Source organism: Rhinatrema bivittatum, chromosome 8 (genome assembly GCF_901001135.1).
Source record: "Rhinatrema bivittatum chromosome 8, aRhiBiv1.1, whole genome shotgun sequence".
Classification (NCBI taxonomy): Eukaryota; Metazoa; Chordata; class Amphibia; order Gymnophiona; family Rhinatrematidae; genus Rhinatrema; species Rhinatrema bivittatum.
In genome coordinates, this window is record NC_042622.1 from 255,796,554 (window position 1) to 255,816,614 (window position 20,061).

At 44.6% G+C, this 20,061-nt stretch overlaps 1 protein-coding gene across 2 annotated transcripts in view; it reads left to right on the forward strand.

The window, feature by feature from the left end:
- The window catches only part of PACS1 (phosphofurin acidic cluster sorting protein 1), a 478,069-nt gene that overhangs the window by 137,570 nt on the left and 320,438 nt on the right, over positions 1-20,061 (forward strand). For both annotated transcript variants that reach the window (XR_003858449.1, XM_029614641.1), the window contains exon 6: positions 15,258-15,349. Coding sequence is in view for 1 of the 2 variants with exons in the window: in XM_029614641.1 (XP_029470501.1) it covers positions 15,258-15,349 (92 nt within the window). In the remaining variant the exon portion in view is untranslated. The remainder of the gene's footprint in view (positions 1-15,257; positions 15,350-20,061) is intronic.

Below are 20,061 nucleotides of genomic sequence, written 5' to 3' on the forward strand. Positions count from 1 at the left end.
GCTTGAAAAAGCTCCTACAACACGCCGACTTATCTGGTGGTTTGGTGGGTCACCGACGCAGCCGCGTTTCAGGTCTGCACTGAGACCTTTCATCAGGGAGTTGGTCCTCTTCCGATGTCTCGTCGGGATATAAAGTGTATCGTAAGACTCACACCACATGTGAATCAGACCATGTGGTGTATGCCATAGTATGCACCTGTCCTAAGGTATACATTGGTCGAACCGTTAGGAAAATCAGAATTCGTCTAAACGAACACAAGTCCAAATTACACACGGCTACTTTAACTGCACCAATTGTTTCACACTGTATCCAGAAATGTCATGCTTTCGTGGACTTGAAATGGACTATTTTGGACCAAGTCCGATTACCCCCTCGTGGTGGTGATCGGACTCGTTTTTTAAACAAGCGAGAAGCCTTTTGGATTTTCACTTTGCAATCTCAAACACCAACAGGGTTAAATGAATTATTAGACTGGAATTCAATTTTGTAATTGGTGAAGTTCAAATAATCGCGCCTTGAACGGAGTTTGTTGCTTTTCCTTTCTTGTTTACTTTTCTGATTGGCTGGATTTCTGTACACGTCATTGTTCAGAGCTGGATGGAGATTGGCTGCTCAGCTATCTCAACATCATGTTTAAAAGGACGCTTCTGTTAGCCCATAGCGTTTTCAGCCTTGGACAGAGTCGTAAGACCTACGCTTCGAACCTAGCAGGCAAGGGCCCAACACTGACCGAGACATCGGAAGAGGACCAACTCCCTGATGAAAGGTCTCAGTGCAGACCTGAAACGCGTCGGTGACCCACCAAACCACCAGATAAGTCGGCGTGTTGTAGGAGCTTTTTCAAGCCATAAGAGACTGCCGGTTAAGCCTACTTAGGTTGCGCCATCAGCGGCTTTTCAATATCTATACCCTTCTTTGGGATCAGTTTATAAGGCTGCAAGGAGCGTTCACTTGATAACATTTTGAATAATTTCAATACTTGAGTGTATTTTTGCACCGTTATCAATACAGTAAAAAAAATTTTCAGACTAATAGAAGAAAAATTTTTCAAAAAAAATCATTTTGAACAGTAATATTGTTTTGTACACACAGTGCACACATTGGTCAGAGGAGGGATGTTTATGATTACAATTTACAGTCATATTACCCCGGTTGGGGATTTATGATTATGTATATGAAACATTCCTCTCCTTCCAAACAAATTTTTTGGTTTTGTTAACAGTTGAATTTTTTCACTCTTTTTTTGAGGATTTCAATGTTTCAGTTGTTATATTTACTTGAAGGTTCAGTTTTTGAAGTTTGAATTAGCATAGTAAGGATCCTTTTTAAATTGATTGGGTGCCCATTGATAATAGGTTGGTATTTCCCAATCTAGATCATACACTTTCTTCTCTGCACCTCACGACAGTTATTCCCGCATAGATTATTTTTTGGTTGATAAATTACTGGGAAACCAGGTAGGGGGGGTGGATATAGAAGTTATCACCTGGTCTGATCATGCCCCCATAATACCTGAAATTGATCTAAATGATCAGGATGAGGGAAGTCTATTTTGGAAGTTGAATGAATCATTATTACAAGATGCGGATTTTGTACAGTTTCTGAATGACCGGATGCAGGACTACTTCCATTTGAATTCTGGAGGGGAGGTATCCCCTAGCACACTTTGGGAATGTTCCAAGGCTGTGGCAAGGGGGATTCTAATCTCTCGGGCCACTGCGTGCAAACGCCAGGAACAGGAGACCCACCATGCTTTGATGAGCAAAATTTCGGCATTATCGCAGGTACATATGAGAGCCCATTCTAAACAATGCTATCAGAAGTTACTTGCCCTTAAAGATGAGTTAGCGCAACTTGATAATAAACAAATACTCCATGCTTTGGAATCACTAAAGCAGAAATATTACGAAGGTGGGAATAAGGCAGGTCATTTCTTAGCATGTCAACTGCGGGCTCGGATCTCCCAAAATAATATTTTAAAAATTCTGAGGGAAAGATGCTCACCGCCTCCGCGGGAGCATCTTTCCCTCAGAAACCTATCTGGTTCTCAAAGGAGGTGGCTGACAAAATTAAAGCTAAAAGAATATAAAAGAATATAAAAGATCCCAAAGGGAGGAGCACAAAGAATAATATTTGATTCAACTGAGGGAGACAAAGAAATGAATTAAGTCAGCAAAAAGTCAAGCGGAAGAGAGGATTGCCAAGGAGATAAAAAATGGTGACAAAACATTTTTCAGATACATCAGCGAAAAGAGAAAAGTCCAAAGTGGAATAGTGAAATTGAAAGGTGGAAATGATCAATGTGTGGAGAGAGACGAAGAAATGGCAGAAATATTAAACGAATACTTCAGCTCTGTGTTCACTAAAGAAGACCCTTGAGAAGGACCATCTCTACACAACAAGAAACTGGAGGGAAGTGGTATAGATGAAAATTCTTTTACAGTAGAAAATGTATGGGAAGAGCTAAAGAATCTGAAAGTGGACAAAGCCATGGGGCCTGATGGGATTCATCCAAGGATACTGAGGGAGCTCAGAGATGTGCTGGTGGGTCCGCTGTGTGACCTGTTCAATAGATCCCTAGAAACGGGAGTGGTGCCGAGTGATTGGAGAAGAGCGGTGGTGGTCCCGCTTCACAAGAATGGGAACAGAGAGGAGGCTGGTAACTACAGACCAGTTAGCCTCACTTCGGTGGTGGGAAAAGTAATGGAGTCATTGTTGAAAGAGAGAATAGTGAACTATCTACAGTCGGAAGAATTGATGGACCAGAGGCAGCATGGATTCACCAGGGGAAGATCCTGTCAGACAAATCTGATTGACTTTTTTGACTGGGTAACCAAGGAATTGGATCAAGGAAGAGCGCTCGATGTCATCTACTTGGATTTCAGCAAAGCTTATGATACGGTTCGGCACAGGAGACTGGTGAATAAAACGAGAAGCTTAGGAGTGAGTGCCGAGGTGGTGACCTGGATTGCAAACTGGTTGACGGACAGAAGACAATGTGTGATGGTAATTGGAACTTTCTCTGAAGAGAGAGCGGTTTTAAGTGGTGTACCGCAAGGATCTGTGTTGGGACCGGTCCTGTTCAATATCTTTGTGAGCGACATTGCAGACGGGATAGAAGGTAAGGTTTGTCTTTTTGCGGATGACACTAAGATCTGCAACAGAGTGGACACGCCGGAAGGAGTGGAGAGAATGAGATGGGATTTAAGGAAACTGGAAGAGTGGTCGAAGATATGGCAGCTGAGATTCAATGCCAAGAAGTGCAAAGTCATGCATATGCATATGGGGAGTGGAAATCCGAATGAACTGTATTCGATTGGGGGGGGGGGGAAGGCTGATGTGCACGGAGCAGGAGAGACACCTTGGGATGATAGTGTCTAATGATATGAAGTCTGCGAAACAATGCGACAAGGTGATAGCAAAAGCCAGAAGAATGCTGGGCTGCATAAAGAGAGGAATATCGAGTAAGAAAAGGGAGGTGATTATCCCCTTGTACAGCTCCTTGGTGAGGCCTCACCTGGAGTACTGTGTTCAGTTCTGGAGACCGTATATACAAAGAGACAAAGACAAGATGGAAGCGGTACAGAGAAGGGCGACCAGTATGGTGGAGGGTCTTCATCGGATGACATTCGAGGAGAGATTGCAGAATCTAAATAATTACTCCCTGGAGGAAAGGAGGAGCAGGGGTGATATGATTCAGACTTTCAGATACTTGAAAAACTTTAATGATCCAAAGACTACGACAAACCTTTTCCATCAGAAAAAAATCAGCAGAACCAGAGGTCACGAGCTGAGGCTCCAGGGAGGAAGACTAAGAACCAATGTCACGGAAAGGGTGGTGGATGCCTGGAGTGCCCTTCCGGAGGAAGTGGTGAAATCTAAAACTGTGAAGGACTTCAAAGGGGCGTGGGATAAACACTGTGGGTCCATCAAGTCTAGAGGACGTGAATAAAGAGGAGGCAGCAAAACACTGCACGGAGCGGGATGCCAGTGGTTGGTGTTCCACCTTCACGGAGCGGAAGGATGGAGGGCTGCCATCTCCAAAAAAACCCCAAAAAACCCCAAAAAACAAGGGTTGGTTAAGAGTATGGGGCAGGGGTGTGGCCTGCTTGTTGCAGCAGGTGCTACCCCTAATTGAGCTGGATGTTCACTTGGATGCAGATCCGGCGCTGCTCTCTACATTGGTGGTGGGGTGGAGGGGAATTAGGGCTGGAGGGAACTGGAAGCCAATAGTAACAGGTGGGTGAGAGAAAAAGATAAAAAAAAAAAAAAAAAATGAAGTGCGTAGCTTGCTGGGCAGACTGGATGGGCCGTTCGGTCTTCTCCTGCCGTCATTTCTATGTTTCTATGAATTCGCAAAGGGGCCCATTTGTAAAATTTCTCATGTTCTCTTCCCAGACTAGCAGGAGGCTAGCATGTTTGAGAGACACTGGGCAGTGGATCTGGGAGAGCAACTGAGCCCTCAGACTTGGGAGGCCATACTATATTTTGCCAGGAAATGTTTGATTTCAGCTGGATTGCGCGAAAACTGCTATAAGATGATATATAGATGGTATCTCACCCCAGACAAAATTCATAGGATATACCCGGCTGCATCAGATGCTTGCTGGCGCAGATGTGGAAATAGAACATAAGAACATAAGAACATAAGAAAATGCCATACTGGGTCAGACCAAGGGTCCATCAAGCCCAGCATCCTGTTTCCAACAGTGGCCAATCCAGGCCATAAGAACCTGGCAAGTACCCAAAAACTAAGTCTATTCCATGTTACCATTGCTAATGGCAGTGGCTATTCTCTAAGTGAACTTAATAGCAGGTAATGGACTTCTCCTCCAAGAACTTATCCAATCCTTTTTTAAACACAGCTATACTAACTGCACGAACCACATTCTCTGGCAACAAATTCCAGAGTTTAATTGTGTGTTGAGTAAAAAAGAACTTTCTCCGATTAGTTTTAAATGTGCCCCATGCTAACTTCATGGAGTGCCCCCTAGTCTTTCTACTATCCGAAAGAGTAAATAACCGATTCACATCTACCTGTTCTAGACCTCTCATGATTTTAAACACCTCTATCATATCCCCCCTCAGTCGTCTCTTCTCCAAGCTGAAAAGTCCTAACCTCTTTAGTCTTTCCTCATAGGGGAGTTGTTCCATTCCCCTTATCATTTTGGTAGCCCTTCTCTGTACCTTCTTCATCGCAATTATATCTTTTTTGAGATGCGGCGACCAGAATTGTACACAGTATTCAAGGTGCGGTCTCACCATGGAGCGATACAGAGGCATTATGACATTTTCCGTTTTATTCATCATTTCTTTTCTAATAATTCCCAACATTCTGTTTGCTTTTTTTGACTGCCGCAGCACACTGAACCGACGATTTCAATGTGTTATCCACTATGACACCTAGATCTCTTTCTTGGGTTGTAGCACCTAATTTGGAACCCAACATCGTGTAATTATAGCATGGGTTATTTTTCCCTATATGCATCACCTTGCACTTATCCACATTAAATTTCATCTGCCATTTGGATGCCCAATTTTCCAGTCTCACAAGGTCTTCCTGCAATTTATCACAATCTGCTTGTGATTTAACTACTCTGCACAATTTTGTGTCATCTGCAAATTTGATTATCTCACTCGTCGTATTTCTTTCCAGATCATTTATAAATATATTGAACAGTAAGGGTCCCAATACAGATCCCTGAGGCACTCCACTGTCCACTCCCTTCCACTGAGAAAATTGCCCATTTAATCCTACTCTCTGTTTCCTGTCTTTTAGCCAGTTTGCAATCCACGAAAGGACATCGCCACCTATCCCATGACTTTTTACTTTTCCTAGAAGCCTCTCATGAGGAACTTTGTCAAACGCCTTCTGAAAATCCAAGTATACTATATCTACCGGTTCACCTTTATCCACATGTTTATTAACTCCTTCAAAAAAGTGAAGCAGATTTGTGAGGCAAGACTTGCCCTGGGTAAAGCCATGCTGACTTTGTTCCATTAAACCATGTCTTTCTATATGTTCTGTGATTTTGATGTTTAGAACACTTTCCACTATTTTTCCTGGCACTGAAGTCAGGCTAACCGGTCTGTAGTTTCCCGGATCGCCCCTGGAGCCCTTTTTAAATATTGGGGTTACATTTGCTATCCTCCAGTCTTCAGGTACAATGGATGATTTTAATGATAAGTTACAAATTTTTACTAATAGGTCTGAAATTTCATTTTTTAGTTCCTTCAGAACTCTGGGGTGTATACCATCCGGTCCAGGTGATTTACTACTCTTCAGTTTGTCAATCAGGCCTACCACATCTTCTAGGTTCACCGTGATTTGATTCAGTCCATCTGAATCATTACCCATGAAAACTATCTCCATTACGGGTACCTCCCCAACATCCTCTTCAGTAAACACTGAAGCAAAGAAATCATTTAATCTTTCCGCGATGGCCTTATCTTCTCTAAGTGCCCCTTTAACCCCTCGATCATCTAACGGTCCAACTGACTCCCTCACAGGCTTTCTGCTTCGGATATATTTAAAAAAGTTTTTACTGTGAGTTTTTGCCTCTACAGCCAACTTCTTTTCAAATTCTCTCTTAGCCTGTCTTATCAATGTCTTACATTTAACTTGCCAACGTTTATGCTTTATCCTATTTTCTTCAGTTGGATCCTTCTTCCAATTTTTGAATGAAGATCTTTTGGCTAAAATAGCTTCTTTCACCTCCCCTTTTAACCATGCCGGTAATCATTTTGCCTTCTTTCCACCTTTCTTAATGTGTGGAATACATCTGGACTGTGATTCTAGAATGGTATTTTTTAACAATGACCACGCCTCTTGGACATTTTTTACTTTTGTAGCTGCTCCTTTCAGTTTTTTTCTAACAATTTTTCTCATTTTATCAAAGTTTCCCTTTTGAAAGTTTAGCACGAGAGCCTTGGATTTGCACACTGTTCCTTTTCCAGTCATTAAATCAAATTTGATCATATTATGATCACTATTGCCAAGCGGCCCCACCACCGTTACCCTCTCTCACCAAGTCCTGTGCTCCACTGAGAATTAGATCTAAAATTGCTCCCTCTCTCGTCTGTTCCTGAACCTATTGCTCCATAAAGCTATCATTTATTCCATCCAGGAACGTTATCTCTCTAGCGTGACCCGATGATACATTTACCCAGTCTATATTGGGGTAATTGAAGTCTCCCATTATTACTGCACTACCAATTTGGTTAGCTTCCCTAATTTCTCTTAGCATTTCACTGTCCATCTCACCATCTTGACCAGGTGGACGGTAGTATACCCCTATCACTGTAGTCTTCCCTGATACACAAGGGATTTCTACCCATAAAGATTCAATTTTGTATTTAGTCTCATGCAGGATGTTTATCCTGTTGGACTCTATGCCATCCCGGACATAAAGCGCCACACCTCATCCCGACTGCTCCTCTCTGTCATTGCGATATAATTTGTACCCCGGTATAGCACTGACCCATTGGTTATCCTCTTTCCACCATGTCTCTGAGATGCCAATTAAGTCTATGTCATCATTTACTGCTATACATTCTAATTCTCCCATCTTACTTCTTAGACTTCTGGCATTAGCATACAAACATTTCAAAGTTTGTTTTTTGATTGTATTTTTATTCTGCTTTTTAATTGATAGGGATAAGTTAGAATTTTTTAGCTCAGGTGAGTTTTTAGTTACAGGCACTTGGACTACTTTTCTAATTATTGGAACCTCACTGTCGGGATGCCCTAATTCTAATGCATCATTAGTATCCTTTAAAGATACATCTCTCCGAACCATGCGCTGCTGAGCGACTGTCGGCTTTCCCCTTTGTTCTAGTTTAAAAGCTGCTCTATCTCCTTTTTAAAGGTTTGCGCCAGCAGTCTGGTTCCACCCTGGTTAAGGTGGAGCCCATCCCTTCGGAAGAGACTCCCCCTTCCCCAAAAGGTTCCCCAGTTCCTAACAAAACTGAATCCCTCTTCCTTGCACCATCGTCTCATCCACGCATTGAGACTCCGGAGCTCTGCCTGCCTCTGGTGACCTGCGCGTGGAACAGGGAGCATTTCAGAGAATGCTACCCTGGAGGTTCTGGATTTAATCTTTCTACCTAAGAGCCTAAATTTGGCTTCCAGAACCTCCCTCCCACATTTTCCTATGTCGTTGGTGCCCACGTGTACCACGACAGCCGGCTCCTCCCCAGCACTGTCTAAAATCCTATCTAGGTGACGCGTGAGGTCCGCCACCTTCGCACCAGGTAGGCATGTTACCAGGCGATCCTCACGCCCCACCCGCCACCCAGCTATCTACATTCCTAATAATCGAATCACCAACTATGATGGCCGACCTAACCCTTCCCTCCTGGGCAGTAGGCCTTGGGGAGATATCCTCAGTGCGAAAGGACAGTGCATCACCTAGAGAGCAGGTCCTTGCTACAGGATCTTTTCCTGCTACATCTGGTTGGTGCTCTCCCATTATGAGACCTTCTTCCTCCAAGGCAGCACCAGGGCTGCCAGTCTGAAGTTGGGACTGGACTACTATGTCCCTGAAGGTCTCATCTATATACCTCTCTGTCTCCCTCAGCTCCTCCAGGTCTGCCACTCTAGCCTCCAGAGATCGGACTCGTTCTCTGAGAGCCAGGAGCTCTTTGCATCGCATGCACATGTACAACTTCTCACCGGTGGGTAAAAAATCATACATGTGACACTCGATGCAAAAGACTGGGAAGCCCCCCTCTTGCTGCTGGACTGCTGCCTTCATCTCAATTTTGATCAGTTCCTAGGGGAACGTATTTTCATATATGGTGGACCTGTTCGAAAATCCAGACCTTTTGGGAGACTCTCTTCACCTGGTTGAGTGCCCTGTTCCATGTACCTATTCAGGCTTCTGCTATTATGGCCCTGCTGCATGTTTACCCGGATGTCCTACAAAAGTCTCAGCAGTGCTTTTGTTCATACTTTTATTGCTGCTCGTATATTGATAGCAGCAAAGTGGAAAACAGATCAAGTACCGCAGCTGTCAGAGGTCATAGATAAACGCCATACATACTACAGGCTATCCTCTCTAACAGCCGCCAAATATGGGAGAATGTCTGCATTTATTAAAGCTTGGAAACTGTTTGTGGAATATATTTATCAAATGTAAACTCATATGGTGTTACTTGGGGAAGGGTATTGACCTTTAACCATTCTGAGCGAGATTGTTCTCTTCTGTTTTCTTTGGTATTTCAATATGCCTTTATTAAGCATTGGGTATATGATCTTTATATCATGAAAGTGAATAACCATTACATGTCATTAATGCTCCTAGATTTTGTAGCTGAAAAGTTATAGCTCCACCGATATTGGGGGGGGGGGGGGGGGGATGTAACCTGTATTCATATTGATGTTGTAATAGCACTGTTTATATTAAATAAGTTCAATAAAAATGTTAAATTTAAAAAAAAACAGCTACAGGAGTTTGGAGAGTCCCTTCCAGACCAGCTGAATTCCATCATAAAGAAGGGATTCGACGCGGGAAAACATGAGGTTTGCTCGGCATACGATGTCTTCGACACGGCCTCCCGTTTATCTACAGCTGGTATCAGCGCCCGGCGCTGGGTCTGGTTAAAATCCTCTGAATTCCGTCCGGAAGTGCAGGATTGTTTGGCCGACCTCCCCTACACAGGGGATAACCTGTTCGGCGATAAAAATCCAAGAGATGGTGGCCCAGCTGAAGGACCTTAGTGAAACTCTTCGGCAGCTCTCGGCAGCTCAGGCGGATCATTCCACTCCATCCAAACGATCCTTCCGGCACAACTCTAAACGGACAACTTACAGGACCCGTAAATATTATCCATAGGTGTCTCGAGGTCGCCCGCCCAGCTTTTCCAGAAGTCCACGACACGCCAGCCTCGAGCTCAGAAAGCTCAAGCTCCTTCCCAACCTGCTTCTACAATGGGATTTTGACTCCCGACTTCAGAGCAAAGGTCATCCTCCATTGTCCAATCTACCTGTGGGCGGCCGCTTATGCCACTTCTTCACCAAGTGGCTAACCATCACCACCAACCGCTGGGTGCAAGCAGTCGTCGCTCAAGGCTACCATCTAAATTTCCTCTCCATTCCATCGGATACTCCACCTTGGCCGGGGTGGACCTCTTCCGACCACTGTCTTCAACTGCAGCAAGAGATAGCCTCCCTGCTGCAAGCGAATGCTATAGAACCCGTTCATCTTGCCCAAAGAGGACACAGATTCTACTCCCGATACTTTTTATTCCCAAAAAAGACTGGAGGAATTCGCCCAATATTAGACCTAAGGGCCTTAAACAAACATCTTCGAAAAGAGAAATTTCGAATGGTAACCTTGGCTCTTTGCTTCCACTTCTCCAGCAGGGGGGATTGGCTTTGCTCTCTCGAGCTAAAAGATGCGTACATGCACATCGCAATTACCCCATCTCACAGAAAATACCTCCGCTTCCTTGTAGGGAATCAACATTTCCAATACAAGGTCCTCCCATTCGGCCTAACATCAGCCCCTCGGGTGTTCCCGAAGTGCCTAGCAGTAGTAGCTGCATACTTAAGACGACTGGGCATTCATGTCTATCCTTACTTGGACGACTGGTTGCTGAGAGCTCAGTCATCGGAAGGAGTTCTTCACTCCCTCCACCTTACAATGCAACTACTACTCTCATAGGGATTTCTAATCAATTATCAGAAATCTCATCCGACTCGTCTCAGTTCCTCTCCTTTATTGGAGCAGATCTCAACACGATCCAAGCAAAAGCTTTTCTTCCCATGGACCGAGCTCACACACTGGCGTCATTGGCGCAGAACATAAGTTCTCGTCAAACCACAACGGCTCGTCATCTACTAGTCTTGCTGAGGCATATGGCATCCTCGGTCCATGTAACACCAATGGCTCGTCTAGACATGCGAGTAACTCAATGGACATTAAAGTCCCAGTGGCACAGGCACATCATCCAATGTCCAACATTCGTCTCTCACTGGTGTGGTGGATCCTAGAGTCCCATCTGCTTCAAGGTCTACCCTTTCATGCTCCAGAACCTCAGATAATCTTGACGACCGATGCTTCCAATCTAGGTTGGGGAGCACATGTCAACAACCTGCAGACTCAGGGAACCTGGTCACCAGAGGAGTCGCAACATCAAATACATTTTCTGGAACTCCAAGCAATCAGATATGCGCTCTCTGCGTTTCGGGACTGTTTGTCCAACAAAATCCTGATCCAGACTGACAACCAGATAGCAATGTGGTACATCAACAAACAAGGAGGAACCGGATCCTACTTCCTTTGTCAGGAATTGGTACAGATTTGGGCTTTTGCTCTATCCCAGGCTATGCTTCTCAGAGCGACCTACCTGGCAGGTGTGGACAATGTTCTAGTGGACAATCTCAGTCTGGATTTTCAGCCCCACGAGTGGTCCCTCAACCCTGTAGTTGCGGACAGACTATTCCAGAAGTGGGGGCGTCCAACCATTGACCTATTCGTGTCTCTGCAGAATCGCAAAGTGGACAACTACTGCTCTCTCCATCAAAGTCGCACGGTTCCACCTCTGGACGCGTTCGCCCTGTCCTGGAGGGAAGGTCTCCTTTATGCCTACTCACCACTTTCTCTCATCAGCAAAACTGTTGTGAAGCTACGCATGGACAAGAGTCTAATGATTCTCATAGCCTCCTACTGGCCATGTCAAGCTTGGTTTCCAATTCTTCGGGATCTCTCCCTGTGTCCACAGATTCCTTTAGGCTCGGACCCGTCCCCGATATCTCAGAGGAACGGCCAATTGTGCCACTCCAACCTTCAGGCCCTGTCACTGACAGCTTGGATGTTGAAAGGTTGATCCTTCAGCCTTTCAATCTTCCAGAATCTGTATCTCAGGTCCTCGTAGCTTCACCAAAGCCTTCTACGAGAAAGTCTTACTATTCAAAATAGAAAAGATTCTAGTTATGGTGCACTTTAAAAGGGTTAGATCCTTTTACCTGCCCCACAAATCAGTTTTTAGACTACCTCTGGCATCTCTCGGAGTCTGGTTTACAAACCTCCTCTATCAGAGTGCATGTCACTGTGGTGGCTGCCTTCCATAAAGGTACAGGGGACGCCTCTATCTCAATCCAGCCCCTGGTGGTGCACTTTATAAAGGGGTTGCTTCACCTGAAGCCTCCTCTCATTCCACATTAAGATCTTGGTACCTTAATGTGGTTTTGGCGCAGCTCATGAAACCTCCGTTTGAGCCTCTGCATTCCTGCGAGTTGCGGCATATCACTTGGAAGGCCCTTTTCCTTCTAGCATTAACGTCTGCTCGCAAGATCAGTGAACTGCAGGAGCTGGTTACATACTCTCCTTACACAATCTTCATGATCGGGTGGTCCTTTGCACTCATCCTAAATTTCTACCGAAAGTGGTATCTGAGTTTCATTTAAATCAATCCATAGTGCTGCCTACTTTCTTTACGAAGCCCCACTCACTTCCTGCTGAGCGGGCTGTCCATTCCTTGGACTGAAACGCGTGCTTGCCTTTTATTTGGAACGCACTGCAGGCCATAGGAAATACACCCAGCTCTTTGTTTCCTTTGATAAACTTAAGCTGGGAACCCCGGTCGGTAAGCAGACCCTGTCCTCCTGGTTGGCGGACTGCATTTCCTTCTGCTATCAGCAAGCAGGCCTTCCGTTTCAGGACTGAGTTAAAGTGCACTCCATTATGGCTATGGCAACGATGGTTGCACACCTTCGTTCTGTACCTCTCATTGATATCTGCAAAGTTGCAACCTGGAGTTCTCTTCATACCTTTGCAGCTCACTATTGCATAGATAAGGCTGGTACACAAGATTCTGTCTTTGGACAGTCTGTTCTACACAATCTATTCTCAGCATAATATGCAACTTCCTTCTACACCCACTGGGATATTCAGGCTGCCCGTCTACCAAAGAAGCACCCCTGTTGTTGTGCCTGTTGCACGTCTTTGGGTGTTTTCGGTACATGCGCGGGCATCCTCAGCTTGTTATTCACCCACATGTGAGGACTACCATCCTGCTTGTCCTGTGAGAAAGTAGAGTTGCTTACCTGTAACAGGTGTTCTCTCAGGACAGCAGGATGTTAGTCCTCACAAAACTCACCTGCCACTCCGCGGAGTTGGGTACGCTTGCGATTTATTATGTTATTTTTCGCACGCTCTTTTCTGCTATACATAAGACTGAAGGGAGACCGCTGCTGGATGCAGGGTTATTGCCATGCTGGGCATGCCCAGTAGGTGCCAGTCAAAGTTCTAGAAACTTTGACAAAAGTATTCCATGATTGGCTCCATCAGATGATGTCACCCACATGTGAGGACTAACATCCTGCTGTCCTGTGAGAGCACCTGTTACAGGTAAGCAACTCTGCTTTATTGCATGCTTGTCAGTAGAATGCAAAAAGGAATCTCAAAACTGTATCAACTGCTCATCTACAGTGTAAGGGGGAGAGCAGCACACTTGGCTGCTTCGGCCAAAGACTTAGGTACACAGTGGAGCGAGGGAAAAATGAGAGTAATGTTTTCAGGAGCTTGGACGCTTTTCTATATCAGCATCCATGATGGAAAATAGTTATAAACTGCTATACATGTGGCATTATCCTCCCTCCCGATTGGCACACTGGTCATCAGGTAGTTCCCCCTTATGTTGGCGGCAATGTTCTCAAATTGGTACCTTTGGGCACGTGTGATGGGATTGTCCTAGGATACAGCAATTCTGGACACTTTGCCAACAGATGGCTAAGACAATACTGGGGGTAAAGGTGCTGCTACAGGCAGAGTACTGGTTGTTGGGGGCTCTGTGTCCCATGCTTGATGACGAGCCACATAAAGTCTTTGTGTACCTTACGACGGCTGCTAGAATTTTGATTGCAGCGCAGTGGAAGGCTATTGCCCCACTAGGAATGTCTCAGTTGCATCATAAATTGAGGCATGTTTGGTACATGGAGAAAGTGACAGCCTTGCGACACTACTCCTTACCTAAATTTTATAGAATATGGTCGCCCCTAATTCGTTATCTTAATCAATTTGAGAGAAATTAGAATGGATCCCTTGTGAGGTCTTGAGGACTGAAATAAATCATCAAAAAACGATATGCCCCCCCCCCTATTATAAAAGTATGTTGGTAACTAACATAGCATCTCCTCCTTGTGAAGGCCCTGGTAATTCAGGATGGCAATGGGAAGTAACTCTGTTCATATTTTATAGTCCATAGAGGGTGACTCTTATCTGACAGACGGATACCAGGGGCAATGCTATCTTCTCACACTAATGTATGGGGAGCAAGAGGCTTGCGGGGGAGGTAAAAGGTGGTGGGTAGGAGGGAGGGGACCGGGGGGAAGGGGGGGGTATGGAACCAAATGGGATCTTTAGTCTGTCCACTGGAGTTTATGTACCGTTTCTTGTAGCATAGAGAATTTGTTACCAACAGCTCTGTAGCTTTGGCACTTTGTACTAGCTGTGTTACTTATATTTGTATACATCTGTTTCTTCCTTAATAAAATATAAATAACAAAAATAAATTACAGGTCTGAATTATAATGTGGCAAAGTTCCCATCTCCAGTTCTGGGTGGGAACTTTGGGTTGACAGTGAGAAAAGAGATGCAATCCTGAACCTGTAAAGAGCCACCTGGTAGAAAACAGCATACACAAGCTATAGTACAAGAGAATTTGATGGAGTTTTAGGTCGCAGAGTATGATAAGGTCTGTTCTTTGGCTCCTGAGGCCCACATTGTGCTTGATGGGACTGTTTGCAGTGAGGTACATGGGGAAAAAACTATATGTAGATTGAGAGAGGCTCTCCTCACTATGAGGCTGAGAGCACCGTTGGCCTCCGTCTAGACGCGCGTTTTCCACGCGAGGAAAACACGTGATCAACCCCCCAAAAGCTAATAGCGCCTGCAACATGCAAATGAATGTTGATGAGCCTATTAATTAGTCCCGTGCGATACAGAAATTTAAATGTGCAGCCAAGCCGCACATTTTACTTTCAGAAATTAACACCTGCCCGAAGGTGCTCAATTTTGCTGGCGTCCATTTTCCGAACCCGTGGCTGTCAGCGGGTCCGACAACCAACGCCGGTAAAATTAAGCGTCGGCTGTCAAACCCGCTGACAGCCACAGCTTCTGTCAATAAGGAGGCGCTAGGGAAGTGCTAGTGTCGGAGCGCCTGCTCTCCTGCGAATTTTACTGAATCAGCCCGTAAGGAGGTGTTTTTTGCCCTCAGCCACTAACTGCCTTTTGTCACCTGTGCTTTGCAGATCGGTCACCGGACATCGATAACTATTCAGAAGAAGAGGATGAGAGTTTCTCATCAGAGCAGGAGGGTAGTGATGATCCACTGCATGGCCAGGTAATACCTGATATCTTATGGAGTAGGTAAAGTAAGGAGGTAACCTAAATGTTCATTTTTGCTTTTCCCTATAATGTCAAAACCTGTTGACCTGATCTGCCAGAACACCCCCCTCCTTGAAATTTTCCCTTCTCTCGAAATGTAACATTTTCCAGCAGGAAATTAACATGGAGACAAAGCACTCTTGTCAGATTAAGGCTTCTAGCTAAGGAGGAAAAGACTGCAGATCTGTGAAGGCTAGGTAGGTCACTAGTGTGAAAAATTCAGCAAGAAAGAGACAGCTGTAATAAAATATAAATTCTGTAGCACACTTTCGGATAACAGTGTGGCTGGTGTAGGGCAGCAAGCCTAGAGACCCCACCCTAGTTTCATTCTTCTCATCTTTCACTCCCTGGGAGATTTTGAGCTGGTCACTTTACCTATCTATGTTCAGGCTTAGATTTTTATTTTTTTTTTAACACTTTATCAATATCATTTTAACAGCTAAACCACACCATTCAATGAATGTTTACAGAAAAATTATATACAAAAGATGTCTTCATTAACAATTTGTGTAAATCCAGTGCAACACATATATATGTATATTATGGCTGCTGAATAAATCAACTCTTCCCAGTCCACCCATTCCACACTTAAGCAATGCTAGTCAGTCACACAAAGTATCAACTGTAAGATATCAAAGACAAATGAATGAATACTAACAGAAGATTTTTTTATGTTTAGAAGTATTGCCCATTTCCTTTTGACAAAATTCAGGAAAGGACCCCCTAACTGACAAAAATTTGTGCAAGTGATAAAGTCAGAGATATGTTTTTTCCATAGCAATTTTGTTCTATGCCCTAGTTAAGCAATTTACCTCTTCTGGGGCTGACACTTTTTTCCAAACATTAGCATATTGTTGCAATCAGAAAATATGAAACTTTTTAAATCTTTATTTTTATAGTATATATCTTGATCAATATAATTTGCTAGGTTTGTGTGTGGTCACTGTCAGTCATGCTTGGAAAAGCATGCTTTGCTCTGTCTTTTCAGGCCATGTAATGGTTTATTTTGGATTCCTTAGGGCAATGCTCTCTGTTTCCTATGGCAAATTTTTCAAGTTCCTGCGACAAGTTAGCAAATTTTGTGGCAAATTTTTCAAAATTCTATGGCAAATTTGCATTATTTTGCACATTTTTGTATATTAATGTGCAGTTTTATTTTAAAAAGAATGTCCTTTTGTGACATTTGTGTCCAGTTATTTTATTTGGTTCTTTTATGTTGGTGGGGTGGAAGGGATCTTAGTGTTTTTTACTAGGATGGGAGGAGGGGGCCAGTAAAAAGAAGAAGGGATCTGGGGCATGGGAAAAGAGGGGATCTCTGAGCAGTAAAGTGGAGAAAGAATCTCAGGTAGGAGGGATACGAGAATGGAGTGGGAAAGTGGTGCAGTAGGAGGGGGATAGGAGGACTTATGGATCAGAGGAAATGGGAATGAGTGGAGGAGGAGATGTGAAGAAGACCAAGGAGGGGGAGGAGAAAGAGAGGGGACCCTGGATTGGAGAAAAGGACCCATAATCAAGAGGAGGATTCATGTACACCCTTCTTCTCAAAATTGATTATTTTTCTTTCACACTCCTTTGGTCTCATTATTCACAGCTCCTCCAATCAACTTACTTTCTGTCTACACCTGCTCCTTTGTTCTCATCATTCACAGCTCCTCCAGTTAACATTTTCATGGTGTCTCCCTGCAACTCTCCATAGAAGAGACAAGCAATGGAGTGTGTGCGCATTGTCAAGGCTCCTTAGCCTGCAGGCTGGAGTTCTAGTGTCCATGTCTCAAGAAAATGTGGGCCGATATTCCATTTCTTTCATTGGCTCTTTCGCCCCTCCTAGATCTCAAGGGGGTCAACCATCATTTGCGGGTGACTTGTTTTTGTATGAAAACCTTATGCTCAGTGATAACAATACTGTCAGAGGATTTTCTGACATCTCTGGACTTGTCAGAGGCATACCTTCATATGACCATCTGGCTAGAGCATCAACAATTTTTGCGTTTTGCAGTCTTGGACGTTATTATCAGTTCAAGCACTGCTTTTTGGTTTGTCCACTGTGACCAGAACATTTTTTTTCCAAGGTGGTGGTGGTGGCAGCAGAGTTGAGAAAGGATGGGATTCTGGTCATCCGTACTTAGACGTCTGGCTGATCCAGGGCAAGAGCGTAGAAGAGAGCCTTTGGTTTTCGTGCAAGGTGATTTCTTTGTTGCAGAGGAGCTGGGTTGGGTGTTGAACCTGACCAAGAGCAATCTTCGGCCATCCCAGACCTTAGAGTATCTCTGTGTTCGGTTCAACACGAAGCGTGGCAGGGTGTTCCTGCTGGAAGGCTGAATTCAGAAGCTGGCACAGGTACATCTATTGACGAACACTGTACGCCCGACAGTCTATTCATATCTACAGGTACTCAGATTGGTGCCCCCTTAGTCTCAGGACTATTTGATTCAGCTTCTCCTTCCGATGGAGACCTTCATTCAACTGCAGTGGTGGTTACAAGCAGATCTTCTAAGAAAGAGGGTTTTTCCTAAGATCACTGGACTGGCTAGTACTCACAATGGATGCGAGCTTATCAGGAGTTGACAGCGCAGGGGTGCTGGAATACAGAAGTGTCTCTCTGGAGTATCAATCGCCTGGAAGCCTGTGCCATCCAATTGGCATGCTTGCAGTTTGGTGATCGCTTGCAGGGTCGAGTGGCCCGGATAATGTCAGCAATGCGATGACGGTGGCTTACATCAATCATCAGGGAGGAGCCAAGAGCCAGCAAGTGTCGCCCATTATGGAATGTGCGGAAGTGCATCTTCAGGAGATCTCAGCCTCACACATTGCAGGAAAAGACAATGTAAGAGCTGACTTTCTTAGCAATTAGTCTGATTCCGGGAGATTGGGAATTGTCAAACAAGGTATTCCAGCTTGTAGTGGATCACTGGGGTCTTCCGTTTCTGGACCTTCTGGTGACTTCTCACAATGTGGAAATTCCTCGCTTCTTCAGTCGCAGGAGAGATCAAAAGTTCTTGGGTATCAATGCCCTCATGCAGGAGTGACCGGAGGGAAGCTGCTTTATGCTTTCTCCCATGGCTATTGTTAGACAGAATGATTCGAAGGATCGAGAGTCACACAGAAATGGTGCTTCTGGTGGCAGCAGATTAGCCCAGGAGACCATGGTATGCAGTTACCGGCTCACAGGGATCTGCTACGGCAGGGGCCTGGTCTTCACGAAGATCTGACTCAATTTGTCTTATGGGTATGGCTCTTGAGAGGCCTCTGTTGCTGAAGCATGGATATTCTACTGCACTGAATGCCACTTTGCTACGAGGAGAAAGTTCTCCTCTTCCTTAGTCTATGTGCAGGATGGCGAGGTTTGAGGCTTGGTGTGAAGATCAAGGAGTTCTTCCTCATTCGGGTCTTCCTCATTTTGGGCTTTTTGAGAGGATGGCTTGAGCTAATGATTGGCCCTTAATTCATTAAAGATACAGGTGGTGGCTCTTGTCTATTCTGAAGTGAAGTGAATGGTGGACCCTTGTCGGCTCATCCAGATGAGGCCTGTTTCTTCAATAGAGTGAAGCATCTTCATTTTCCCTTGCAGTTACTGGTGCCTTTGTGGAGTCTTAATCTAGTTTTGGATTTTTATCAGGTTCCATTTTTTGACTGAATGGGTAGCCTCTCCTTGAGGTTACTGACCTTGAAAACGGTGTTTTTTGTGGCAAATTGTTCTCCACGTAGAGTATCAGATCTACAGGCCATGTCTTGCTGAGAGCTCTTCTGCGGGTGACTCCGGGGTCAATACAATTGTGTACTGTTTCATCTTTTTTGCCAAAAGTGGTCTTGCATTTTCATTTGAGTCAGTCAATTTCCCTGCCGTCTCTGGACAGGGAAAGAGATACAGAGGAATATTGCATGTTACAAACCTTGGATGTCAAGCATATTTTGATGTATTTTGATGTTTTCTGACCTAGGAAGACTGATGTTGTGGGCTACAATAGCCTGCTGGATTCAGGAGATAGACATGGTTGCATATGTGGATGTTGAGCAGCCATTGCTTGGTCAGGTTAGGGCTCATTCCACTAGGGCTCAGGCAGTGTCATGGGCGGAGGTTAGATTTTTGTCTCCTGTCTACTTTTGCCAAGCTGTGACGTGCTCCTCCTTACACACCTTTTCCAGGCATTACCGCATGGTTGTGCAAGCCCTGGAGAACCCAACCTTTGCTCATGCGGTGTTGATTGGACCGTGGGCAGCCTTCCGCCCTATTCAGGAGTAACTTTGGTACATCCCACTGGTTCTGGATCCACCTGTCTGTATGCTAAAAGAGGAAAAATGACTACTTACCTGATAATTTTCTTTTCTTTAATGAGGACAGGTGGATCCATCTTTCCACCATTGGCTGCCGAATGGTTGTGCTATTGTCCTTCTGTATTGCTGTGTGTTCCAGGGATTACTGATAAGTGTTACTCTAGTCCCTATGCTAGTGTTGTTACACTCTTTGAGCACAGTGTTTTACTGTTGGTTGAGTGCTGTAATGGTTATCTGTTAATAATCATGTTTTGTTAGTTTGTTCACAGTTGGCTTTTGTAGAGAATACTGATGGACTGATGTCAGTGCAGAGGTATATATACTGTGATGTCAGCTTTGTTCCATCTCATCTGCTGGTAGAGGTGTATAACCTACTGGTTTTGGATTCAACTGTCC